At 39.1% G+C, this 20,622-nt stretch overlaps 1 protein-coding gene across 2 annotated transcripts in view; it reads right to left on the bottom strand.

The window, feature by feature from the left end:
- Positions 1-20,622, bottom strand: part of PLXNB2 (plexin B2) — a 335,450-nt gene that overhangs the window by 97,032 nt on the left and 217,796 nt on the right. For both annotated transcript variants that reach the window (XM_063134078.1, XM_063134077.1), the window contains 2 exons: positions 3,985-5,086; positions 1,864-2,046 (listed from right to left, as the gene is read on the bottom strand). In XM_063134078.1, the coding sequence (XP_062990148.1) occupies positions 1,864-2,046; positions 3,985-5,073 (1,272 nt within the window). In that variant the 5' untranslated portion in view covers positions 5,074-5,086. The remainder of the gene's footprint in view (positions 1-1,863; positions 2,047-3,984; positions 5,087-20,622) is intronic.

Genomic DNA, 20,622 nt, shown 5'->3' with positions numbered 1-20,622 from the left:
TGTAGTTCACTTTCTCCAAATCTTAAGTTGTCAGTAACATGCAAGCCAGAAATTCTGGTTTGAAATGAACTCTGTTTAGTTAAACAAGCCAGCTTCACAACACATGGTTTGTATTTGGCTTATTCAAAAATTGATCAGAGTTTGTTTTAAACAACGATTCCTGGTTCATATGTAACAAACAGCTAGAATTTTGTGGACAATGAAACTAAACTCGGCTGAACTCCTTTCCTGAGGAGCGTTGGAAGGAATGGGAGAAGGAGTGTTTGAGCCCAATGCTTCAGTTAGGCTCTTTCAAGCTTGTGCACATATTGTTAAGCCATAGGTTACTGCTATGTGCAAATCACCCTTCTGGGTTCTTTTATGTTGTTTTGCTTTGAGAAGACACTTAGGCCTTAGCTAGACCAAGCTATATCCCGGGGCAAACCCCGGGACATCTCTGTGCATCCACATGACGCACAGGGGATCCTGGGATCAGGGAGGGATCATCCCTCCCTTGCCGTGGGATATAGGCCTCCCCTTTGGGTCCACTTTTTCACGGTCTCGAGCTGAGTCCGAGACCGTGGAATGTGTGGCCCATTTCCACGGCTTGACCCCACTCTGCACCCATCAGGGTTGGGGGGGGCAGGGAAACCAAATTAAATTAAAAAAAACCCTTACTTTTAACACACGAGCATTCGTGCGCTGCTGGTCCTTTAAGAAAAATTTTAAAATGGCGGGTGCGACACCTCTCTTCCTGAGGTCATTGCGCCTTACGTGTAAACGGAGGAGGGATCTTGCATTAATCACAACACGAGATCTTCACTCCTCCGTCCCGGAGTTTCAGGTAGGTCTAGCTAAGGCCTTAGTCAACTTAGCCACAGGGTCTGAGTTTTGGGCTCATGTGATCTCTTCCTCCTCTCACACACTCCAATTCTCTTCCTGACTTCCTTGTTCATGACAAGTCAAAGTTTCCTTTTATAAACAAACCATAGTTTTCACAAATTCTTTGCTTTCAAACCAAAAATTGGAAACATAATCTGAAACGGGTTTCCAACTCTTGTCTGTAGGCCAAATATAGTTTTCAAAAATACAGTTGGTCCATTTTGGATATAACTGTGAACAACAGTTTGTCAGAAATGTGAGGGAAGACAAGAACATGGCTCAGAGTTGATGGCTGAAAACAACATGGCCACAATTACTGTACTGGCTCATAAAGTTTTCAATTTCCAAATCATGGTTTAGGGATGGAAAAAGTTATGTCTTCTCTGCACTTTTGTTGTTTTGTCAGGGGGTTTTTTTGTGGAAAAAGAGAGAAGATAGATGTCTCAACATGAGGGTGAATTCTTATATGCGGTAAGAGTTAGAATTATTTATTCTTTGAACAAGTGAAGACCTTAGCTCTCCTAATTATACTAAATACAAATTGAAATAAATTGGAAGCAGGAATGTTTTTTCCCAAGCTAATGGACTTACATTCATTTGAATTTTAATGAAACATACATGTATAACATTAACATCTTTGAGAAGGTCATCTTTGAAGGTTGAGTTTCTTTCTATTGATTTGGGACTGAAGGAGAAATTACAACTGTTCGCAAATTGTGACTTTATAATGTTTAGGTGTGGTTATGATTTTTATGCTACTCTTAATGTTTTGATTTTTATTTCATTATCACAATACATTTAAACATTATCACAATAGATTGAATTTTCTTACAAGATTCCCTTACAAGATTAATCAAAGAAATGCTCTTTGATTAAAAGTCAAGTGACATCTTGGACAATCTTATGTCTATAACTGAACCATGACGACCATAACTATTTATATTTAAAAAACACCCCCATCTCCACCACACACAATTTTAATATTAAAACATTTAAAGTTACCTTCAAGATTCTACCATCTGATGTTCCAACAAATACTACTGTGTTCTCATTCTCCATTGTAAAGGTAACTGCCGTTAAATTTATACCCTCCTTTTTAAATAGTGGTTCTGCAGAAATTCCTTCTTTGCTTCCCAAAGGATATGGTAAATGTTCAGAACCACATGGAAAGGTTCTACTTGAATTCTAAGAAATGAAGCAAGAAACAGAAACAGCACATTTCAACTGCAAACTTTGAAACTAGGATTAAGATGAAACTATTCACAATTTTTAAATTTTGAGCGATTTTGGCACCACAAAACTTTGATCATGTATGAGACATTCAAGTTTTCCCCTAATAAACATACACTATAGGCAACGCCATCTTGGATTACATTGGTCTACACATCCGAGAGAAACATAGGGCAAACTATCATCCAAGATGGTTGTGTCCATACTGTGGCACTCTTAAGAACCTACTCGAATGTTGCCCCAGAAGTCCTTTCTGTAAAAACCTGTTCACATCAGCGATAGCAGCCAGGGTGCCTCTGGAGTATGGAAACCAAGAGGAGTATTCAAAAGTCTTATCTGAGGATCTGTACTAGAGTTGTGTGACTGTGTTTTCAGACCCATGTGATCTTATTGGAAGAAGTAACTGCTGAACAGAGCAGCAGAAAGGGCATTACAATGGCACAAAACTGTGTTCTCTCTCTCTCTCTCTCTCTCTCTCTCTCTGTGTGTGTGTGTGTGTGTGTGTGTGCATGTGTTATTTGAGAAGTGTTAGCTGAACAATTCTTCTGTACCAAAAATGAAAATTTGAAGGCAGAAATTAATGGTAATTCAAATTGTTGGCTGAGCTCTGTTTGAAACACTGTACTTCTAGAAAGGGCTAATCGCCCACAGATGTACACGGTTTCTGTAGACTGTGTATATTGATGACAGCTAAATTCAGCTGTATGTTTTGCTGTATGTTCTGAGGAGTTGTTTATCCATGCAAGAGGCTCCTTTATACGTCTTAGCAGCACATTCATGTCTGTTGTTTGGATGGAAGGGAGTCTCTGTGGGAATGCCCTTGCTTGTGGTCGCTGTGACAGGAATATCTCTCAGTCTTGCATGGAGGCTTTGTGGAGGTCTGATAGGCCTTGAGGAGGTTGAAATCAGTGGCACGCTGATTGCTTGGACAAAGGCTGGGGATTGCGCGCTACAGAATCCACTCTTGTTTTAGCCTCCCCAAAGCTAGTGACTCATTTTTTTTTCTCATATTGAGAAGTAAATCAATTTATTTCTTTCATAATTTGCCTTATGCATGTTGGTACTTCAATTATCATGACACAGGCTATCAAAATATTTTTTTTTAAAGATAAAAATGGGTATTGACTAGGGAAAGGACCAAACTGTCAAACAGCTGAAGCTTTGATCTAGTCTTTTCAATTTGCACAGCCAGATAAAAACAAGAGCTTAGCATTGAGGATTGGAAAGTTTTTATCAATACTATTGTGAATGGCTTGCAGGGCAGATTTGTGTTTGCAGTCCTGAAGATCTTTAGATCTCACTGCTGTTTAAAACACTTTAGGGTTACTTCTTCTTTTACATTCCAACATAAATTTACTTCAGTTTGCAATTGCAAAACACATGAAAGTGTAAAAGAATAACCATGAATTATTATCTTCTAACATCACGGTGTCTACCCACTAGTTGAATATTGGGAGGATTCAAGAATGCAAGCAATTAGGTATTTGGCAATATTTTATTCATACTTTAAAAAAAGTAATACATTTGCCGTTATTTCAGATGCAAGGTAACTGGCTGTAAAAGTTACTATAAGCTTGTCATAATTACGCTGACAACTTAACATTACTCTACCCATATTATTCTCTCTAGGAATTAGAAAAACTCTTTCAAATTTAGGATTTTCAAAAAGATTAGAAAGAAGACTGATAGCAAATGACTTTTAAAGAGAGAAAGCCAAGTCTGTCCTTCCAAACTCTCATCATTTTTTTTTAATAAAAGGCCTGTTCAGGGGATCAGGCAAAATCCTAATATTGGAAGTATTTTAAATCTCAGCCAGACTGAAATGAGTCTACAAAACATTAAGGTGACTGGTCAACCTTTCTGTAGAATGTTGCAAAATAGTTTTCATATTACCTCTGGAGATGGAACAGCACATGGAGGACCTTCTGTTCTAAAAGGTTTGTAAAATACACCTTCCTTTTTGTAGCATTTCTCCCTGTTTTCCTCAATTTTTTTATTGATCTCCTGCAAGGAAAACACACACATGGCACATTCTAAGGAGTCTTTTTCCATCCGTCTGAAAAGTCCAACAATCATTTTGTCCTGTTCTTGTCCTGATGATGTTACGTTATCTTTTGGTTTCTGCCCAGGTACAGCGACATAGACTGCATTACTTTGGTTGTAAGGGCCGCTATCATCTTTACATTCCAAGTCCATTTCAAAGTAGGAATGATAAGCTTCATCTTCCTTGCAGAGTCGACCAATTAGTGTCCGATTCACAGCAAAATTCCTCTCATTCTGATTAAAAATAAAATATACAAATTTCTCGTGTTCAAAGACGTATAGAAAGTGTTGGAAGCTTGCGGAAGGATATGTTGATTTAATAGCAGTAGCATCTGCATATAGTTCAAAAATTTCTCTCCCATCCTTATTAAAAAGCTGTCGAGTGCTGATTATTATCCCGTTGTCATTGTGCCCATTTCCCTTTCCCACAAACATCATTCGACCTTTTGACAAAGATGTGATGAGGCCCACCGTGGTTATATTCTCATCGTTACTTGCAACAAATGATTTCTCTCCACTGCCATTCTCATAGTAAGTTCTGTTTGAAATGTTCTCAAGCTCTCTTATGGAACATATCCCCCTGAACAAGCTCCCACAAACAACAATTCTTTTCTCATGGGTGTCCAGCAAGAGTATTTTATTGTAATTGTCAGTCATTTTTGCATCAGTACATTGGCTCTCATCAATGGGAGGAGTGCACTTTTTGTTATCCAAATGTGGCCCAGTTGATACTTCATCCGTTAGCTGACGGAGTTTCAAGTTCTTTTCAAGTTGATGCAGGGCATTTACTGCACCTAAATAGACTGTCTCCGTATCATAGTTCACCACCATGTGGCTCAGTTCTGTCCTACTCAGGTACGAATCCCATTTCTTAGGCCTCAATGCACAGGTAACACAAGAGTAGCTCAGAATGCTCAGTGTCCAAATCCATACAGCCATTTCTGTGCAATACCTGGGAGGTAAAGATAGAACATGTATTACATACAGCTAAATTAAATACATATCTTTTAGAGATGTCTTTCTTTTTCCTTTCTTTTTTAAAGAGAGATTGAAAGCAAAGGCTCTCCCAACATTGAAAGTATGGAAGGTTTCAACTGGAAGCTAGGGTAATTTATTCAAGGTGTGACCCAACACATGATTAGGCATTCCGAAATATGCGGCTGAAAAGGTGACCACTGTTCATCAACTTGGTCTTGCTTTCAGTTTTTCCTTACCAGTTGAGATTATTCCCTTGGAACCGAGCCTCAGCTCAAGCAAACAAGGACCAGAAGGAAGCAATCCAGAACCAGATAAGAAAACAGGCAGGAAGAAGAGGTTATTTTCTCAGTGCAAAGCTTTTTTAAGCATCTCCAAATAATAGAATGCCCATTAATTTATTTATTTACAGATTTATAACCTGTCCTTCTAATGCAAATGCATTATTCATGGGAGCTTAAAGCATAATCATGTTTGAGAATGTAAAGAGCAAGTTTCTCTCAATACCATAGATGTCAAGTTTTTAGGAGCATTGTGGAAACTTCGAGAAAGCTAATTGTAATGAAAAGCTAAAATTAAAAAAAAAACACTATACAGTCTTTTTCCAGGATAATTTTTTGCAATTTCTTTATGTGTTTTTACATATTTTATCTTTATATCCATGTTATTAACATCCATATACTAGAATAAATACAGTATCTGTTGAATAAACCTAGGCCTATTTGATACACTTTGGAATTGCTGCATTTGGAATAGGAACCTTTTGTTTACAGAAGGAGCTGTCAACATTAGTAACACTGAAATGAAAAACATAGGGCTGTCATAGAAAAAGGCAGTTCTGCCTCGCTACTATGTAGCAAAACTTTTTCTAAGTTCTAATGTCATTAAATTGTGCATTTCCCCACTAGAGTCAGCCTATTATGTGTAGGAGTTTGGGAAAACATTAAATAAAGTAAAAAACTGACACAGGGCTGCCAGTTTTGGCAGCAGCTCTATGTTTCTTAGAAAGCTTTCCTATAGTCCCTGAACAAGCATCCTAGGGGCCACAGGATGGCTCAGAAAACCCCTCCTGAGAACTGAGACAGTAATCTGACCTTGGAAGTCAGGAGTCGAAGATCCACCCCTATCCTTTTGCAGCTCTCCTGGAGAGGGGGAAAAGGGGAGTTCTGCTGGATGGGAAGGGGAGGAGGAGACTGGAGAAGACAGGATACCATTTATCCTGAGCAGCTTCCTTCTCTCACCCTCCAAAATGGCCCCACTAGGTGGCTGAGAAACCCATCTAGCAAAAACCTCAAAGATTGAAGAATGGGAAGGCAAAAATCTCCTCTTCTGCTGGCTTCAGCCTGGCAGGGCATAGGAATTCAGAAGTTTGGAGGCTTCGGAGCAGTAAAGCCGCAGTCCACAGGATTGTGTCCTTATAAACTATAGTTCTGACATTAGCAGCAACTGTTGTAGTCATTGTTGCCACTTTGCTTCCTGATTCCTTCAGGACACAAGGTGAAGAGCTCACGTCTGTGTGCATCTCTCTTAGGAGGCTCAGCTTACTATTTGGGTAATCACTGAAGGACAAGAAAGTGGGAAACACTGTCTAATAAAGAGAAAGAACACAATGAATTCTGCAATAAAACTGGATTCAGTTAATCTAGTTACTTACTGCAGCTTGAGAAAATATTAGCTCTTCAGGTGTTAAAGTAGAACGTTTGAAAACATCTATGCTCTTGGAAGACTAAAATGCATCTGTTAACACCATTTCTTTTTAGGAAAAGCTTTGAGGAATTCCCTCATGAAAGGCTAATGCTTTCACAGCTATTTCATTAATTCCTAACAGAAATAAAATGAATGTGGTGTAAAAATGTAAGTTCTTTCAACCTTTTCTTCTAAGAATTAGGGCCTAACTAGAAAATGATGGTTGCAGATATGTATTAAAATACAGAAGACCTATATGGGTGAGGGGAGCTTTCCATGTCTTGCCCTCCCTGTAGCACATCTCCACACCTGCTATTCTCTCAGCCACTTGTGACGTTTCCAATGTTTTGGTCTATAACTCTCATGATTCCTCATCAATAGCTGCGCTGGCTGATGGCAGTTGTAGGCTAAAACACAAATTGCCCTCGCCTGCTTTAGAGCTTCACACATTATTTAGATAGTGTGGCCATATGAAAAATAGGACAGGCCTCCTATTGTTGCAGATGAAAGGGAATTTCAGCAGGTCTCATTTGTATGAACGCAACACCTGGTGAAATTCCTTCTTTATCACAATAATTAAAGCTACAGGAGTGCTGTCCTCCTTTTCATATGGTCACCCTATTTTAGACCAGCACTATTGTTTCAATTTTACAGTACGTCTTCTTTATGAAACTTTCAAAAATTTAAAACCATATCCTCTGCTACCAAGAAGCACTGAAGCAGTGTACGACACCAAGCCTTGTAGATTGAAGAAAATATTGATTATCATTAATGTAATAAAAAAATACACAGATTAGCAACCCAGATATTTTGCAGACCATATCCCCCGTCTCTCCAGTTCTTTTACTGTTTTGAACCCTGCTTCTGCTGTCCCAATGTCTTTCCACATCAATAATTACTTGAGACCCAGCTGTATTCCCCCCTAAGCTATAATATACAATCAATAAGCCCGATTAATGAACTCATAAGCAACAGTGTACAGTGGGGTACATGCACCTTTACAAGAAACCAGTATTCCATCAGCTATTAGAGAACACTAATTCAATATTCATGCAAGTCTGGCAGATGGTGCACAGGCAGCTGTGCCTGTATTAAAAACAGAAGAAACCAAGCGCTGAGGGGTTGGGAGTCCTATTTCCATTAATTTGAAGTAACCAAATTAGAATAAGTTAGAGAGATTTACTTGCAGTAGGATTTAGGAAATCCTGAGCAGCGTTTTACAACACTCTGGAATATGCCACAGAACTGTCTTTTGAATTAATAATGTTGGAAACGGAACTCTATTTTTTTCAGGCAAGATCCATGAACAGAAGTGCTGGCTGGAATCTAGTCACCTCCTCAAAGACCTTTCCTGGAAAACCCACATACACGTTTGACTCCAGGATAATGATTCGCATATGCACTGCTCAACAAGCATTAATTTTGACAGATCTTCAAGAAATATTATATTGGAACTAGCTCTCTGATGGCTGTTTTATTTTTAAGGAATTAATATTAGCTTTCAGGATTTCTCCAATGTTTCAAACAGAACAAAACTGATTATGTAATGCTGCAGACGTCTCTATATACATTTTATGCCAACCTACACAAAGGTCTCTATCTAGATCTGTAACCACTTTTCATAATACAAAGGATGCCGTCCATATATATATATAGTATCCCAGATACGTTTTCCCCATTTTGGGGCTTTTGATGTAAAATAAATAATAAATATTTTTTTCTAGCAGCTTTAGCCCTAGAATGTATTAAAAAGCACACTCTTCTTTTTTCTTTTTTGAATGGTTAAGTAACTTCATTGGCTTCCTAAGTACAGACATCCCACCCCCTGGGGAAAAGAAGCAAATTACAATAAGGCTTGCAAAGTGGGAACTATTATTCTAAGGGGGGGAAATCAGGAAGAGACAACGCAATCCAGCAGTCTCACCCCAACCATTAATCACACAAGCATCAACAGCTGACATGATGTGGAAAGGATTTGGAAAGCTCAAAGGAAGCTCAAGCCAGACCTAAGAGCTCCAGAGCGGCAAAGACAAATGCCAGGCCTCCAAAAACAACCATTTAAAACTAGAAAACATAACCCAACAGAGCAGGAACTGCCGTAGGGCTGGATGTCAACAGCATGGCGTGCCAAAACCAAAGCATGGCGCTGGAAAGAGGGTGGATAGAGAAGAGGAGGAAGAGGACCTGGTTGTCTGTGCCAGAACAGAAGTCTAAGTTGGCAAGAAAGTAAACCGTTTGGTGGTGTGTAGGCAATAACTGCTTGACTCATCCATTCCTCTGGCTAATGAGACCCCAAAAAAGTCAATATCCAATCTGCAGAAAAGTTTCAGGCAAGAGAGGGAAAATCATGTGCCTGTGCCCAGAGACCATATTGATATTTCTAACGGCCCACTAATTCTGCTTCTTCTTGGCAGCAGTTGCTGCATTTTTATGACCAAATACATAAATGAGGGTAAGTGGTAGTGCACATAGCTTCCCTTGAGATCTTAAGCGAAGCTGCTGGAGAATAAAAGCTATAAAGGCTCTGATTTAGGGATGGTACCCAGCAAAGCAGGCAGAGATTCCAGATATGACTACAGCCCAGCTGCATGGAGCAAACTCCTTCTGCTCCTGCACAAAGACTGTCCCTGCTCTTACAGACAACTGAGCAACTTTGCCAACGGTCCCATCTCATTATTTATTTGATTACCGGAAACATTTGTTGGCTGTGCTTCCAAGGTGTGAAGTACATAAAAATATATTAAAATTAGAGATGCAACAACAATCTAAAAACGGCACCAAAAAAGAAGAAAAGAAGTAACGAGCTACACTAAGCAGAAAAAGTGTGTTTAACAACTCCTTTGAAAAGCCCACAGAAAGAGGAAACCGAGCACCTTAGGAAGAAAAGCTCCTGAGGTGCACAGCTGTCATATCATGTGCAGATGGCACCTGAACCTGAACCACTTTAGGGATACATGGAGGTATAGTAGTCACCACCACTACTATACATACACCCCATTTGCACATTCTAAAGAGCCACACCATGCATGTCTGTTGTAAAGATTACATAATTAAGTATGAAGTAGGGCAATAGTATTATCCCTTTATTGCAAATAAGAGATATTCATCTGGTTATGTGAGATTGAAACCAGAGACATCTTAGCTCACAGTTTGAACTGTCAGCCACAGCACCACACAGACTTTTGCTAGCCACCGTTTCACTTCCAGTCTCATTTCCAACCCTGTTGAAATTACAAACCTAAAAAGAAAAAAGAGAGCATGAATGTGCCCTTCAAACCTAGGTGGTGGTGCTGGTGCTGGGGGAAGTACAGGCCCTCACATTCTAATTCACACTCAAGGTGTGATAGGGATGTGTGCACTTGCCCCCATTTCTATTATCTTTCCTATTTCAAGAAGGGCGCTGTGAGTACCACAAAAGGTTGTGAGTTGGTCCAAGGCCTCCTTGTGAACAAGAATCTGAATTTCCCATATGAGAGACCAGTGCTCTAGCCACTTTATATTTGATTCCTCGCTCTCCTTTATTCCTCATATTGAGGCAGTAGCTAAATCCTGTCTTTTTTCCTGTATAATATTGCCAGGATTCAATCATTTTTGTCTGTCTCTTCTGCCAAGACTCTTGTTCATGCATTGGTTATTTCTCGGTTGGACTACTGCAACCTTCTTCTCACTGGCCTTCCTTCTTCTCACATCAATCTGTTGGTTTCTGTTCACCACTCTGCTGCTAAGATCATCTTCTTGGCTCGCCGCTCTGACCATGTTACTCCACTTCTTAAATCTCTTCATTGGCTTCCAATTCACTTCAGAATCCAATATAAACTTCTCCTGTTGACCTACAAAGCTTTTCACTGTCTAGCTCCTTCCTATCTCTCCTTTCTCATCTCACACTATTGCCCCGCTCGTGCTCTTCGCTCCTTTGATGCCATGTTTCTCACCTGCCCAAAGGTCTCTACTTCCCTTGCTCAGCTTCGTCCATTTTCTTCTGCTGCGCCTTACGCCTGGAACGCTCTTCCAGAACATTTGAGAACTACAAGTTCAATCACAGCTTTTAAAGCTCAGCTAAAAACCTTTCTTTTTCCTAAAGCTTTTAAAATTTGATTTTGCTCTGACTTTATACTGTTAGTTTTACCCTACCCTGTGCCTGTTTGGTGCATTCTCTTCCCCTCCTTATTGTTTTATTATGATTTTATTAGAATGTAAGCCTATGCGGCAGGGTCTTGCTATTTACTGTTTTACTCTGTACAGCACCATGTACATTGATGGTGCTATATAAATAAATAAATAAATAATAATAATAATAATAATAATAATAATAATAATAATAATGAGTTACACCTGCATCTGGGGTTATGTGAAAAACGACTGTTTGAATTAGTGAACACTTCTGCTTTCAAGTGATGACCCATTAAACTTGCAGCAGGTTTTGGAATCTTGCTGTACAAACAGTCCTCTCTTAGCAATAGGCATGTGTAGTATAATTGCCACATTTACAGTTTCCATTAATCTTCAGATGTCACAAGGCGGCACGCCATATGTTTAAGATGAAATGCTTGAAAGTGTTTCCATATTGGTCCAAAGGAAGCCTTCTACAGAATCCAACACTGAAGCCTTTGCCTTGATGCCCTAAACCAATCTTTCCTCTCACCCCATATTTAAATCTGGAGTCCCACAATAGTGCAAGTCCAAGGATTCTCTCAGAGATCTCACAGAAATGTGAACTATAAAGAGCCATTGACACAGCACCTTATTAGCTATGCAGTCCTTTTCAGCACCAATCTCAAGCTGTGTGCATTCTTTCTTCTTCCCTCCAAAACTATCAAGGCCCCTCACTTGCCCAGTACATCTGTTGGGATTAATTGAATTGCAAAGCACTCTTTCCTGAGAAACCTGTTCCCTTCCTGCCCCCATTCACACCCTGCAGGGGCTGCTGTTACTCATTTACATTTCAGTTTAAGTTAATTCCCTTTGATAAAAAGAAAATTCTTCAAGTTATTTCCAAGAGTCTCCCCTACAGGGATGGCAACGTTTAAGTTATAGAATGAAAACGTTCAGGAATCATGTGATATACATTGTAAAGAGACCAACGTCTTAAAGTAGGATACAGGTGTCCCCTCCCTAATACAAGACAGAAATAAAGCTCAGCTAGTAAGGAAGGCAAAACAGTATTTTGCATACAAACTATTTTAGATGGCACAATAGCTGCATCACAAATATCTTGTACAATCTCCTTTTTCAACGTTAGGAATAAAGGATGCTGGGGCTGCATGCTAAGTGAACCAGTTCCACTGAGGAAAAAATGTGACTTTAAAAGAGATCATAGGATGAGGCAATTGTTTTCCAAAGACAGCACGTTTTCTTTCTTCTTCTTTTTGATTGGGCCAGTTTAAGATGCAAGGACATAATTACATGTTTTTACTAAGCAAGTCCAATAATCAGACAGTCCTATATAGACCTGAACATAAAACGAACTGTTATCAGTGCTACGTGCCCACCAGCAAGTCTGGAGGCAGGAAACTGTCATCGTTCTAAGTATCAGAAGGAAGAAAAACGCCTTTAGAGAGCCAGGAGGAACTGCATATCTAGGCTTCAAAAAGAGCTGTAATTAGCTTTTTACACTTGCTGGAACCAAAATAATTGATGGCATTTTTCTTCTCAGGTGGGATAAATTTATTGAAAAGAAGATATGCGCTTTTAAGAAATGCCCTGATGAGGATAGACTGGAGTTTTGGAGTTCACTTAAGTTCACATTCTTTGGTATCATATTTCTCCATTCATGTCTGATGTGCCCTAGTTGATGGAGGGTTGGTACAGACAGGAAAACTGATATGAACCATGAAATAAGAGGAGGATGGTGATGGAGAAAGGTACATATTTACAATGAAATGATCTATCACTAAAATATATTTTCTTTCTGCAAGTGCAATGATGTTCACTTATTTTAATCGTGTGATTATCTCAGTATCATGCAATGACTGCTTGTTTTCATAACATGGTAGCTCACCAAGTTTGATCATTTATCCAAAATGCAGCCAGTCAGACCAGATATCTATAAAATGAGAGAACAAAATGAGAGGATGACCCCATGTACATGGGCTAACTGGTCAACTGAATTGGATTGACAGTTTCAATCAGTTAACACAAGATTGTTTGTCCTGCTATTAAGTTAAACATGATGATGAACTATATAAATGTTTAAAGGCTACAACCCAACTTCCTATCTAAAATAATATTGTTGCCTGGCCCTCCACCTAGCCAGAATGAAGAAAGAAAACAACTGTGGGTTGTTATAGTTATATCTCCTGCCTCTACATTTAAATCCATTCTACCATGTTAGGCCTCCATCACTTCAAGCTCAGCACACTAACTTGGACAACTAGCTACAGACCAGGACTCACCCTCCCAGGCTTACTTGCAAATGCTTTGCAGTACAGAGTCAATCAAATATCATGCTGTTTGTGCTACCCCTATTTTAGAACATCAGCATGGGCAACAGCCAGAGAATGATTTAGAACTGATTGCCAGATTTCTATCTTTTCAGCACCTACTTCATGAATTCACTCCAAGGGTGCAGCAGGCTTTGATGTCAGACCAATAGCTATAACTGTGGTTTGTCAATTAAGAGAAACCATAGCTAGCATGACATTTGGGTTGTGAATCCACTTCGAGCCATAGTTTTTCATTCTGGTTTTCTGGCTGACTTGTAAACCATGGTTTGTCAATTCAGACTTGACACAAAACCACTACTATTATTTATTTGATTTATTTATTACATTTCTAAACCACTCAATAACTAATGTTCTCTGGGTGTTTAACCATGATTTGGCATGATATCTGAACTGAGCCATAGTCTTTGGCTCCTACACATACATCTGTTTTACAACATATAACAAATTCCAAGAGATTTTCTTGGGGAAAAAGAAGAATCGGGGGAAAAATCACAGCCAACACACATAACATTCTGCTCAGAGCTATTCTCTCCATGCACCATTTCAACTGTTCCTAATATAAGGCCATCAATCATCTAAGTCTTAACGTTACCAACATTCCAGACAAACATGATATTGTCTAACATCTATGGTTGAACCTGTTTATACTACAAATCCCAAAGCACAGATTACTTGCACTTAAAGTAAAGGTGTGAATTCCATAGCATTCTACATGAAACAGTTTTGTGTGGTTCATTTTTCAGCCTTTTCCCATAATTTGTCTGGCTACCAGGAACTTGACAGATATGGCATTAGTTTTTTTTTTAAGGTAATAAATTATTCAAATCCATTATGCACTATTTATTACAGAAATCAACCTGGAGAAAAATCTGAAGAAAAGGTCGGAGTATTTCCTTTATGGCATCCAAATATCAACATGAGTCATCAAATCCCTATTCAGTCAGCCTGAATTTATTTGAAAGGGGAGATGTGGGTACTAAGAAAGAGAATACTAAACATTGTGAAAGCAATTCTTTGTACATATAAATTTGACAATTAACCTTAGCTTATGAACAAAAAGTTAAAAAATATATTAATAACCACATATGAAACAATGCAAAATATATAAAGCCCCCTCACCCAAAGATAGAAATACAGATGCTCTGATCCAGAGGAGACATTTTGTGCATGAAACACCACCTTCAAGACTATGGACGTCAGGAGTAACTAAAATACTGCACCAAATGTCCTTCTGATTGTGTGTTTTGTGTATCAAAACTGCATTTGGACATGCATCCGCATTCTGATGCAACTAGTCACAGCTAAATTCCCACAAATAAAACTAGATCAGGGTAAGAGCATTTCCAAATATGCATGTCATGGAAATAGTATGTCAGTTTCATAAATGCTTCTTTATTATCAAACACAATTTCCCAAGAGACTTAACAACATTCCATTTTGCTACAGTAAAAGAACTCTTATTTTATTATATTCCAGGAGCCCTTAATTCACTTTTATAAGGCTGGGTGAATGTAAGTGAATTCCTAAAAATGTGGTTTCTGAACTAAGGTTTTTTTCAGACTAGTTATTCCACAACTATAGAAATGGAATTCTCAGTAACTGTTACTGAAAATTAGTACTGTTTTGCCAACATTCCTGAATTCTTAGTAGGTTACTTACATCTGATTAATTTTGCAGTGAACTAGGTCCTGAGGAATCACAGCCTGACTGCTATTTTGTAAGAGCACAGACCAACATCTCATGCTTTTCAATGAAAGCAAAATATTTAAGTTCTTATTCTTTTTCATGCACAGAACTTGCTGTTCCCACTGAAATCAACAGGCAGCCTGTCAAGTCTCTGTCCTCATCAGAGCACACATGGAGAACTGGCAATTGTGTTCCATTTAAGATGTCTTGGTAGGTCAACAATCCTGGCATAACAAACCACAATGCGGGCCAGCAGTGCACTTATGTACACAGCTCAATTGCTCCTGCTTTACTTCTCCCTTCATATGAGCATGGTTCCCGTTTCTTTTTGGGTTGGTGGGCACGTTTGGAATTTTGAGAGTGTCATGGGGAAGTGCAACCCTGCTGATTCTCTTGGACCTCTCAGCTGCTTTCAATACCATCGACCATGGTATCCTTCTGGTTATGTTGTCTGGGCTGAGAGTTGGAGGCACTGTGTTGCAGTGGTTCCGCTCCTACTTGGATGGCCGATTCCAGAAGGTGGTGCTGGGGGATTATTGCTCTGTGCCATGGCATTTAGGCCATGGGGTTCCATAGGGCTCTATTTTATCCCCTATGCTGTTTAAAATTTACATGAAACCACTGGGAGAGGATATCTGGAGATGTGGGTTGAGGTGCCATCAATATGCGGATGACACCCAGCTCTGCCTCTCCTTTTCATCAAACCCAGGTGAGGCAGTGGCTGTTCTGAATCAGTGCCTGAGCACGGTAATGGACTGGATGAGGGCCAATAAACTGAGACTCAATCCAGACAAGACAGAGGTAGGTGGTTCACCTGTCTGGCTAGGTGATGTTCACCCTGTTCTGGATGGGGTTGCACTCCCCCTAAAGGATCGGGTTCATAGTTTGGGGGTGCTCTTGGATCCAGAGCTGTCACTTGAGGCACAGGTGAACTCAGTGGCAAAGAGCACCTTTTATCAGCTTAGGCTGATATACCAACTGCGCCCTTATCTGGACGGAGATAGCCTAGCTACAGTTATCCACGCTCTGATAACCTCTCGTTTGGATTACTGCAATGCATTATACGTGGGGCTGCCTTTGAAAATGGTCCGGAAACTTCAACTGGTACAAAACAGGAACTGGCCGATGAGACCATATCACGCCAGTCCTCTTCCAGCTTCATTGGCTGCCAGTCCAGGTCTGGGCCCGATTCAAAGTGCTAGGATTAACATTTAAAGCCCTAAACGGCTTGGGGCCAGGCTATCTGAAGGAACGCCTCCTCCCATATGTACCTGCCTGGACCCTAAGATCATCCTCAGGGGTCCTTCTCCACAAGCCCCTGCCAAAGGAAGTGAGGCTGGTGGCTACCAGGAGGAGGGCCTTCTCTTCTGTGGCACCCCAGATGTGGAATGAGCTCCCTAAGAAGGTTCGCTTGGCACCTACATTATATTCTTTTAGACACCAGGTGAAGACCTTTTTATTCTCCCAGTATTTTAACAGTCTATAAATTAATTTTAACTTTCCTGTTTTAAATTTGTATTTTTGCATGGCTGCTGTTTTTATCTTGGTTGTGCTTTTATAATGTATTTTATATTATGGTTTTATACTGTTGTTTTATACTTTGAATTGTCTTAATTTTGTAAACCGCCCAGACAGCTTCGGCTATTGGGCGGTATAGAAATGCAATAAATAAATAAATAAATAAATAAATGGGTGCTCTCACAAAATGGCTGCCTTGGAATGACTTGCTCATTCATAAAATGGCTACCACGATGGGCACAGCTGGTCATAAAACATTCATTTCCCAGAATACACACTGGTGAGACTAGTAATTTGTCCAAGAACCAAAGTAGAACGCAGAAGAAAAAACAACTCTTTTGAATCCAAATAAAGATGGAGCTGGGGGGGGCGGGGAGGCCAGAAATTCACTTTGCAGTGTAAGCTCATCAGTAAAAAAAACATAATTAAATAAATAAAACAAACATTAGGAGTGGCAGGGAGTCTGGCAGGCACCACGAGCACCACAATGGAGGCTCCAGGGGGTGTGATATGTGGATGTACAGGGGGTAAATTAACTAGGAAATTGCAATTAAACATAGCTTCCTATTAAGTTAGAACTGAGGACTACAGTTAATTGCTTCCAAACAAGCCAAGATTAGATACCAGGTAGTTGGCTTATAAATCCTGGCTGACTGAAAACAATTAAACATAGTTCCCAGTTCAGACATAAAATGCAGGTATGTGTAATTCAAACTTTCTGGGCTTTTTTTTTTTTACTGTTCATGCAAAGGAGGGAATGATTGGGCTGGTTTATTGAGACAGGTTTGATGGCTTACTTTGGCAGGCAAAGGTAGCCAATAACCATATATAATAGATTTTAAACAGAAAAATAATTTTTGTTTTTACTTTCATTCTTTTGTTTAGACCCCAAATTTTTAGACATAGTAAAGGTGCACCACAAGCCTATCCCCAATGCTGTTTAACATCTACATGAAACTGCTGGGAGAGATCATCTGGAGACATGGGCTGGGGTGCTATCAGTATGCTGATGACACCCAAATATATTTCTCTATGCCTTTGACAACAGTGTCAGCTAAGGATAGTGTGTCTCCTCTGAATGAATGCTTGGAGGCAGTAATGGGCTGGATGAGGAAAAACAAACTGAAGCTGAATCCAGACAAGACAGAGGTGCTTCCTGTCAAGGGCCCCAACCTGGGTTTGGAGGTGTGTTAACCAGTTCTGGATGGGGTTACACTCCCCTTGAAAGACAGCATTCGCAGCTTGGGGGCGCTTCTGGATCTGTTGCTCCAAATGACAGCCCAGATAGATGTGACGGCCAGGATACGCCAGCTGCGCCCCCTCCTAGAGTTAGAAGACCTGAAGATGGTAGTGCATGTGCTGGTAACTTTGAGGCTCAACTTCTGCAATGCACTTTACCTAGGGCTACTTTTGTGCCTAGTCTGGAAACTTCAACTAGTTCAAAATATGGCAGCCAGGTTGGTCACTGGGTGACCATATTACACCAACTCTAAAATGACTTCACTGGCTGCCAATTAGTTTCTGGGTGAAGCATAAACTGTTGGCTATTACCTTTAAAGCCCTACATGGGTTGGGTCCAGGTTACCTGTGGGATCGCCTTCTCCTGTACATTCCGCTCCACATACTTATGTCCTCTGGGAAGAATTTAGTACAGTCAGCCAAAACTAGGCTGACAACTGTTACCCAGAGGACCTTCTCTTCTGCCACTCTCACACTGTGGAATGGCCTGCTGGGAGAGATTAGTCAACTTAATAGACTTTTCAAATTTAGGAAGGCTACAAAGGCCGATCTCTTCCGGCAGGCCTACGCAGTCGAATTTTAAGATATTTAAAGATATCTGTTATTTTAATATTGTATTAGTTTTATATGTTTTATTCAGTTTCATGTATTTTATGGTATTTGTATTTAATGTTGCTCCCCACCTCGTTCCAGAGGGAGAGGCGGGTAAGAAATGAATAAATAAATATTATTATTATTATTATTATTATTATTATTATTATGCTGATGGTACTTTTCTCCATTTTATATAGTTATGGCAAATTATTCTGTAAACATATATAATTCTTAATTGACAAATATTTTCTACAGCTATACAAATTTGTACTTATTTTACTTGTGTGTATTTTAATCTATAAATCTCTCTTTATATATCATCAAGTAATATTAGAACATTAATAAATTCTAATATATCTACAGGGCACAATCCCATGCATGGCTGGCTGGGGAATGTTGGGAGTTGTAGAACTTTTTTTCGGCCTAAAGATGCAAAACTTTGCGCCCACAGCCTTTTACAATTAAACTTTTGAAATATAATTGTTTCTTGGGTGTTTGGGAATGCCTTTTTGGCTGTGTTTTTTTAAACTCTATTATTTGAGCAATTGACATCAGATTAAAAAAAATAAAGTCCTCCTGTACCAGGTGTATTGTTTACCATAATAAATTTTATTATTATGGATTTTTGACACAATGAAGGAAAGAAACAACTCCTTCTATTTTTACTTCAACAGGATTTCTATCATAACAGTTTATTAATCAATACACATTTTCAAACAAAATGCAGTTAATGATTCATTTCATGCCATGACAATATAGTTTACAGCAATCAACTCGGAAGCTTTTCATTATAAATTATGATGGAAAGTGCTAGTCACCACCTAGATGAAAGTTACAAGTCACTACTCATCACATACCAGGTATTCTAAGGGCCCCTACAGAAGGACAAAGCAGGAGGTCTGCCAAAATCAGATGGCAGCATCTGAAAGACCACCCAGAATAGTGGTATGGATTAGGTTTTGGATTTCCTCCAAGCCATATATACACGCTTTAGAAAGTCTACAGAAGGGAAAATGGGAAGAGGGTGCTATGACCCTGATGTTATTTAAAAACAAACAAAAAACCTTCAGATTTTTTAAAACCTTAAAATAAATCTTCCATGGCTCAAGCAACTGCTGCAAAATTCCTGTGGCAGGATATAATTTGAAAAAAAGAAATAAAGATAATGTAAGACATGGGCTAAATTACATACCCTAGAGTGGTACTCACTCATACTAATGAACAAGCAGGTACACAGGCCACCTGGTCACAGTCTCCTACTCTATTTTGAGATGTACTGTATTTTTTTATTAAATGATAGTAATTGTTTCTAAATTTGCATATAATATGAATGAGAGTAGGCAAATTCTATCTAAATTTGCACCCTCCTTTGCCTTATTTTTTGATGATTCTTAAGTGGCTGCCCGACTGAGACAAAAACCAAAGCTTTAATGGATTCAGTGCAGCTGCATTTATTTAACCACTTTTTTATAAGTAAGAATGGTAAAATTACTAAATGAACAATTCCTTAAACAGAATCACTCCATCCAAACAAGAAAGGGGACTGTTGCTCATTTGTACCAAATGTTTTTCATATCAGTAAAAATATCAAGAGCAGCCAGATTTTATCCCATAGTAAGAGACACTAATGATTACTATAACTCTATTAGGTGCTATAACAAAGTAACCCATTTTCCTTTTCCTTTTAAAACAAGCTTTATTCCACAAAGAACTCTTAGGAAACCACATCTTGCATTTTTCCCCCTGTTCTTCTCAGACAGACAGATCTGTCAAACAGTGCCCCCAAACAAACCTCAGTATCTGACCGCATAAAGACAGAATCCCACATTGTTAGAAGACAAATTGTGTAGTGTCAGCTGGTACATACTGCAGGTGCTAATGTGTAAGATATGAAGCATACCTGTGTACACTTACAGGTACATCTAGAGTTGCTACTTTCCTATTTTTAAAGAAGTCATTGGGTTTTTAATTTTATATCAGTAGTAGACACAACAATTTTAAATGTACATACAAATTTAATGTACATGCACACTCCCACACACACACAAGCAACAGCAGTTTCTGCACTGATAGTGGTGACAATTCTCATCTTCTTAGTAAAAAAAAAAATCGTTATTTTTCTTGAACACCCCACACTTTTTAATTCCAAAATTTCAGTGCCACTTCAAATCCCCGCAGCAATAAGGACCAGAATTATGCACTGGGACAAGTATTTATCTTTTTTTAAAAAAAGATACAGCTGGAAGAATGGATTGGATCACCCTGCATGTTGTATATTTGGGGCGGGGGTTCATCTTAATTAATTAATTAATTAAAATACTTCTATACCATTTAATATATTAAAACC

Source organism: Elgaria multicarinata, chromosome 9 (genome assembly GCF_023053635.1).
Source record: "Elgaria multicarinata webbii isolate HBS135686 ecotype San Diego chromosome 9, rElgMul1.1.pri, whole genome shotgun sequence".
In the NCBI taxonomy this organism is placed as follows: domain Eukaryota; kingdom Metazoa; phylum Chordata; class Lepidosauria; order Squamata; family Anguidae; genus Elgaria; species Elgaria multicarinata.
This window is presented reverse-complemented; position numbering and strand designations above follow the sequence as displayed.